This window comes from Motacilla alba, chromosome 20 (assembly GCF_015832195.1).
Source record: "Motacilla alba alba isolate MOTALB_02 chromosome 20, Motacilla_alba_V1.0_pri, whole genome shotgun sequence".
NCBI lineage: Eukaryota > Metazoa > Chordata > Aves > Passeriformes > Motacillidae > Motacilla > Motacilla alba.
In genome coordinates this window covers 345,849-353,149 of record NC_052035.1, presented here as the reverse complement: position 1 = coordinate 353,149, position 7,301 = coordinate 345,849, and the positions used below count along the sequence as shown (strand labels likewise).

Here is a 7,301-nt window from a genome sequence, read left to right as displayed (position 1 = left end):
CAGGTTTAGAGGAAGGAGCACCAGCGATAAGGCGGCACTATGTTTCAGCACTGCAGATCCAGTCTCTCCTCCGGATCAAGCCATCCCACAAACAAGAAAACCTTTTTTAGGAAGTGTGTTACTGACAGCTTCCCCTCAGCTCTAGAGGTGAATCCAGCGAGTGCGTAGTGACCACACCAACAGCCCTGCGGAGCTGAGCGTCGACAGCTGATGGTCCAGGGCATTGCTATGATACGCCGGGTCCGGCCACAGGGCTGGACATGGAGCTTGTGCAGCTATTTGCTACTCCAGATCCCTCATTAGCCACCTTCACCCTCTCTGTGAGTACTGTAAGTGTGGGGGTGCTTCTTTTCTCCCACACTGCCTGGGCACCAGCCGTGGGCAAGGGGTGTGTTAGTGGAGTAGACAAAAAACCCCGTGTGTGTACTCCTTCCAGAGCCTGGCTCCACAGGCAAATGATGATAGAGAAAAGCCGTAGGTAAATCCACCATCATGAGCCTATACACATACTTCAGTCACAATCACAGCAAGGTGGGGGAACAAGGAACAGGGAGCTAGTTCGACCAGACCTGGTGGCTGACTGAAAGCCAAGGGGTAAGGGACAAGCAGCCAGAGCAGTGCATAGGAACAAATACAACAAACCTCTTTTTTTCAGTGAGACTAGTAATTTTGTTTACAACCAAACTGTACATGTGAAATACCAAGCTGTGTTTCGTGTCAGGTACATACAGGCAACGTGTGTACTTGTGATTGTGATATGTGTGGAAACTGATCATGGGACAGTTATAAAGAGGAATTCTAATAAATAACTGAGAGAGTAAAGCATGGAAGAAGGCCTTTGACCTATCCTTTGTTCGCAATTAACCTTTATAGCATTTGAATTAAAGCTTTAAGGATGTTGCTACTGGACAGGAACTTTCTGCTTGTAGCTAAGCCTTGAACAGCTTTGCAATAATAACCTTCTGAAGTATAATTTTAGAATATTGCTTGTAGTAAGGAGCTTTGAAACTATAGCTTTACAATATATATAAAGGAAACGCTTATCTCAACACCTTAGCAAAACTGTAAAAAGTAGCTTGAGAAAGGAAGATGAACATCAACCCAAGGATTGATAGTTTCAACCAAGGGAAGCTGGACATCACTGTTATGAGATTTATAGTCTTTGCAATTAAAAGGTGGGCCCACATCTGGAGTCTGGACCGCACCAGCTGGAAGACCTCTTTCTTCTTTCGGAAGTCGGACCCCACCATCTGGGAATACTCCTTTCTGGGGTACATCCTGAGAAAACTAACTCACAACAGTGTATAGAATTATGATGTAAAAATTAGGAATAGAAACTGCTGACAAAGCTTATGAGTACCCCTATAAATATCTGTAAGCCTCAACAATCGTTGTGCAACTGGAGGGAAAACTTCCCCCACTGTACCCAGCACTGTTTTGCTCATACTTTACCACATTAATTAATAAATTGATTGCTGCTTGAATATTGGCCTAGTCAAGCTTCTTATTTATAACATACAGAAATTATTAGGTTGGAAAAACCCTATTATAGTCATGCTTTGTTTTTAATTTTAAACAGATCATTTTTCCTAAATGTTCCAAACTCTTACTAGTTGACTACTTCATCTTAGAAAGACTTGGACACTCTGGGCAAGAGCCCCAGGATCATTTTCTGCTATTAACATTTCAGGAACTTTGTTAGAAATGACATTAAATGATACAGTAGCCTGGGATTTTCAGAAAAAATATAATTTCAGGAGGCAAAGTTTGTTTAGAATTGCTCTTTATGTTGTTTCAGATTTCTAGAACAACAACAACAAAAAAAACCCCTAAAATTCCCCAGCAACAATTTATTTCATGCTGATTACAGCAGGAAACTCACTTAATGCTATCTGTCCTACCTTGAACAATTGCCCCAAACCGTATTATTAAATTTAAATACAAATGAACCATTCTGTAAGATCTGAGGGAAACAAATTGTTTTACTTGGAATTGGAGTAAAAATCTGCAAGACACTGCTAGCCCATGAAGGGAAGTGTAGTTTATGGCAGAAGAGTATGGCGGAACACCTTCAGGCATCGTTAATCTGATAGAACCACATCAAGCCCTCAGCCAAATGGATGAAGATCAGACCACAGACCCTATTTAATCATCACGTCAGAACAATCTCTGGTGAAGGAACATAGTAACTTCACCTCTGTCCACTCCATAATCTAATCCACTTTAGATTGCTGGAAAGCAAGAGTCTATGAAAGGCCTCGGCATGGGGCTCAAGAATGTCCTTGAAGGATCTGGGACACGCCTCTTCCAGAGCCAGGGAAGGAACGGGTGCTCCGAACGCACCGTAATCCCACAAGCCCGCAAGCACCCGCGCCACGAGACCACTGCGGCGGTGGCGCTGGGCCCCAGCCCCGGACGCAGGCCTCAGACGGGCCTCAGACGGGCCTCAGACAGGCCTCAGACGGGCCTCTCACGCCTCGGCCCCTCCCGCCAGGCGTCAGGCGGGCGTGCCAGCCCTCGCGAGAGCGCAAAGGCGCGTGACAAGGCCACATGTCTACTCAAATCTCGCGAGCATTTGAGCCACTGCTTCCGGGCGCGATATCTCGCGAGAGGCGGCGATTCCTGGCGTGTAAGGGCCTGTTTGGCCGCGCATCTCGCGAGAGCCCCTGTGCGGTGCGCTGGGCGCCCCCGTGCCGTGCGCGGAGCCGCGAGCGGCCGGGCGCCATTTCGGGAGCAGCCGCGGAGCTACAGACGGGGCCAGACCGGCACTGGGACCGACTCACGGCCGTGCCGCCCCTCGCCGCCCGCTCCCCGGGGCTGCTTGAGCGCCGCCGTCCATTTAAGATTCAGACGCCTGGAGAAGGTGCTCAAGCCCTCGGGCCCGTTCCCCACCGCCAGGGCAGTGACGCCGGAGCCGCCGCTGCCGGACCTCGGGGCCCTAGCGAGGATAGCAGTGCCCGCGGCGCAGGTAACTGCGGGTGGGCCTTGGGCCCCGCCGCCAGGCGAGCTGCGGCCTGGTCCGGGGGATGCTGTGGCTTGGGAGTCTGCGCCCCTCCCGCTGCCATGGCCGCCTCGGCCCTGCCTGCAGGGCCACTTTGCGCCTCACCGGGGCTGGAGCGCCCGGAGATCCTCGCCCCGGGGCCCGGCCCTGTGCGTTTTGGTTATTCCCGTGGCCACGTCGCGGGTAGGCCCGCCTGCCCCCGGCATGGTGCTGCCCCGCCCCGGCTTCCCCCCCCCCCCCCCCCCCCCCCCCAGCTCCCCTGCTCTTCCCGTGATGGCGCTGTGCGGAGGGACCGGGCGTGAGCAGCTGCGGTGCCGTTCGCGCAGGGAGACGAGGCGGAGGTGGGGGAGCGCCGGCCGGCGCGGGCGGGCCGGGAGTGAAGGCCTTTGGAAGAAGCGAGGTGGGAGGGCGTCCATGGCGGGGCAGGCAGCGCTGGGCATCACTGTTTCTGGGGAACCGAATTTAGTCCGTTCGATCGTGTCAGGAGCATTTGGGAATTGTAGGCTGGGAGCTTGCTCGCAGACGTATGAGTCCTGCTGAGAGGCTGGCTCCTCTTCTGAGGCGTCGGAGTCCTCCCTGAAGTTTCCTGATGCTCTTCCCGGACGTTACATGAAAAACGTGTCGAATTGTCATTCGTTTGATTTCTAAAACAAATAATTTTGAGAACGCGACCCTTTTAAATTACTTTTATGTAATATAGTTCAGCAGAAAGAGAGTGATTTCTTTCAAAATAGTGACTAGTTCCATTGCAGTAAATTTCATGTCCCTTTACATTTTCTGTAGATCCACAAAGTTTCAAGTGTAGTTAATTCCTTTTTTATTTTGATGTTTTGGCATGTGTTTTTGTTGATTTTTTTGTTTGCTTTTTGGGTGATTTTGGGTTTTTTTTTCCCTCTTTACAAACAAGTTAGTCATACGTAGCTTTTTTTGAGAAAGCTGAAAGGCTTTTGGAAAGATATTTGAGAATCTGTCAGGACTTTCTACTAGTTTGAAATTATTAAGGGCTTTTATTTGTGGTTTTTTAAAAAATGCTTCCAACTTTGTTAATGTAGCATCATTACATGCATTATGTGTATTCATCGCAGGGCTGATAGCAGGACTGGTACACGTAGAGAGAAAGTATTCTGATAACATGGTATTGTCACAGTGGAAGTGTTTTGTAAAGAGTACAAAGGGTACAGGTGGCTGGGGTGGGGCCAAAGGTCCTCGCAGCTCAGGAGATTCGGTGATGGTGGCCAGCAGTAAATGCCAAAAAAAGAATAAACAGCGCAGTCACACATTGCTGTGTGCGCTTAGTTGTCAGTTAGTTGTAGTTCAGGGTCACGAGGCATGCCTTTGTTTGATGAAAACCTTTTTCTTTAAACTTTGATGGTTTGGTTTGTTTTTTTAAACATTGCATGTGCTTCTTTGTTAGGATCCACAGTGCCCTTCCAACAGTGAATTCAATGGCTAAATGCTTTGTGTATAAGGACCATTGTTTTGAATCCACTGGATGATTGTTCATTCACTCATTATTTGGGGGAATGCAGTAATAGTCATTCCCTCTGCACTTTTCCATGCCATTCAGGATTTGATGGTCCCTATTATGGCCACCCCTCTTCAGGATGAAGAATTCCTCCCCAAGTGTAGCTGGATATGTTGACTAAATTACATATCTGGAAATGTAATTTTGGGTGGGAGTTTTCACCAGGAGGAATTTTTTTGTAGAATTCTGGTTTTGATTTTTTTCTTGCCCTTAATCATACTGATGTACTATTTATACTACATTCTGGAGAACAGCTGTGAATTAAATCATGTGCATGTATGTAGATGGCTTGAAAAACTGACTATAAATACTGTAGTAAAAAGTATAATTGAGCTATTACACTTAAAGGAAGGACACTCGTATCTGTAAGCGATAGCACTATAACCCAACAGGTAATAATTTGAAAATAAAGTTAGTGTGCCTCAGTTAAGTACTGAGTGTGAACTTCCAGTGTTGTTATCCTGATTGAGGATGGTGTTTTATTCTAGAATGTATCCCTGGGCCAAGGTCAGATGTACTGCAGCTCTGGCAAAGCATTCTCAGTTACAACATTATAAGTGACTGGTGTAAAGGATCTTAATGTGTTGGAGCATTTTTGTTATTCTGCCGAAGTCTCGGGACAGCACTGTTCTACTGCCTGTAGACAAGGTGCAAGAACTAACCTGTATAATTAAAAATCCATTTTATTGTGCACACACAAATCTTCAGTGTTGGGCTGTCAGACTTGGATCTAGAGGACTGGCCATGGAAGAGAAACTTCCACTAAGAGATTTGAGGAATTTGACTATCTAAGTTTAATGCCAAGAGTCTTAAAGGTGCTTAATAGCATACCTGCATAGGGAGAGGAAATAAGTGTCAAAGTGATTCAGAGTATAGCGAACGTAAAATTATATTAAGGGGTTGAAATTAGAAAATAAGAGGAGCAGCTAAACCCGTAATGTCTGTGCTGTCAAGTGTTAGCTGGTGTGATGGATGTTTTTGGTTTGAGATGTGAGGTTCCAGACTGGATGGACTTTTTGTGTGCTTTAGTAGCTGTTAGTGCTGGAATCATAACTGTTTTCCTGTGACCCCTGTTATGGGGGAGGCTGCATTTCTTAAGGCACCATGGTGTCCACATGCTGAGATTGGTAAATGATGGTGGCAAAGGCTAGGAGCTGTGAACAGGTTTGCCTGATTGTTCATTGTCCTTTGCTGAAGCTCTAGCGCTTCTCAAGATGGCCACCAGAGCTGTGTTTGTGTCATAAATATGCTGTGCTCTTTGTTTTGAAAGAAATTCATGGAATGCCTCTGGGTTTCCTTTTGCTGATAAAAATGTTCAATCACATTTTGTTGTTTGCAGCTGTAATTACTTTGCACACATTCGTTACCATCTCATTGGGCAAAACTTCATTCCCATTTTTGTTGGAAATACCTGCTGAATTTGTAAATGTTTAGTGAATTTGAGCCAATGCAGTGATGACCTCTTAAACAAAAGCTTTTGGAATGTAAAGTGCAAGGGTGTTTTCCAACTCAGGTGGAATTTGCTTCTTCTTTCAGGTGTCCTGAAAAATGGCTGATGATATTGATATTGAAGCAATGCTTGAAGCTCCTTACAAGAAGGTGAGAAAAAATATGCTAGTGAGGTCCTGTTTACCTTAATTTAGCATTATTCATGAAACTACTGCTGAACTGTAAACTAACATCCCTGGAGCCCTCATGATTTATCTTATTGGACATACATTACATGTAACTTTCAAGTTAATATGTACTGTTAATGTAATTATATTGTGCAGTAGTTTCACTTCAGCGTGATGAATAAATGCCCATCTATCTCTCTTTGTAGACTTGCCTAACGATATCTCACCTCTACTCCCATGAATTCACCTTTGATTCCAGTGTGAACTGTCAATCATAAGGTAGTAATTGAGTGACGTATCGCTGTACCGTGGTCCCCTAGGTTAAAAAAAACCAAACAAAAACCACCAAACACAATCAAAACAAAACAAAAGAAATCCACCCAAAAACCAACTAAACAAAACCAAAACAAAACAAACCCCAGAAACCAAAATCCTAAAACCTTTCCTCTAAAATTGTGAAGTCTAGTTTGATATAGCAACGAGGTGAATGCAGTGGTTTGGGAAAACTGCGGGGCTCCAAGAATAACCTTTTCACCAGTCCCATGGCAAGTAAATATTTGAACAATCTGCTCTGTGCGAGAAGAGTGGGACTTGCTTTTAATGCGGAGGGCTGCTGGCGGTTAATCTTTCAACAGGGCAAATGAAAATCAATTGCTGAGTGAACGAATTTACAGAAATTCTTGGATCCCTGAATAGAATGTTTTTAGCAAGTAAAAGACAGTATCACAGTCTGTGGTATCATTCTAAAAGAAGCTTTTGTGTTCTTCTGTCTTAGTTGTTTAATTAGGAAATGTCATTTTTTCTGTAAAAATTTTATCAATTAGCTTAGTGATGTCCTTCACTTAAACCGGCAGCAAATGAATACTGTCTTTTTTTTGTTTTTCACCAGATGGTGGTGAAGTGTTAACAGACTGCATGCTTTAGCACTGATTTTGAAAGAAATGTATCTAAGTTTAAATCGCCTAGGAATTGTACTTCTAATGTAACCAGTGTTATTAAACTGTAAAGCCAGTATATAAGTTATATAGCAGCTGTTGTCAGTCTGTTCTGCAAGTGTTTATTACAACCATGTCATGAATTTTGGATGAGCATTTGTAAGTTTTAAGTGGTATATTTAGTTAATGTAATATTTAGCAGTTACATTTACATCTTGAGGAGA

At 44.9% G+C, this 7,301-nt stretch overlaps 1 protein-coding gene across 14 annotated transcripts in view; it reads left to right on the top strand.

The window, feature by feature from the left end:
* The first annotated feature begins 2,636 nt into the window (after positions 1-2,636).
* The window catches only part of RBM39 (RNA binding motif protein 39), a 30,875-nt gene continuing 26,210 nt past the window's right edge, over positions 2,637-7,301 (top strand). For 3 of the 14 annotated variants that reach the window (XM_038158519.1, XM_038158521.1, XM_038158520.1), the window contains exons 1-3: positions 2,638-2,968; positions 6,063-6,125; positions 6,349-6,421. Coding sequence is in view for 7 of the 14 variants with exons in the window: in XM_038158522.1 (XP_038014450.1) it covers positions 6,075-6,125 (51 nt within the window). In the remaining 7 variants the exon portion in view is untranslated. Of the gene's footprint in view, positions 2,969-6,062; positions 6,126-6,348; positions 6,422-7,301 lie in introns of all 14 variants that reach the window. The other 11 variants (XR_005259491.1, XM_038158518.1, XM_038158524.1 and 8 more) reach the window with 5 other exon arrangements.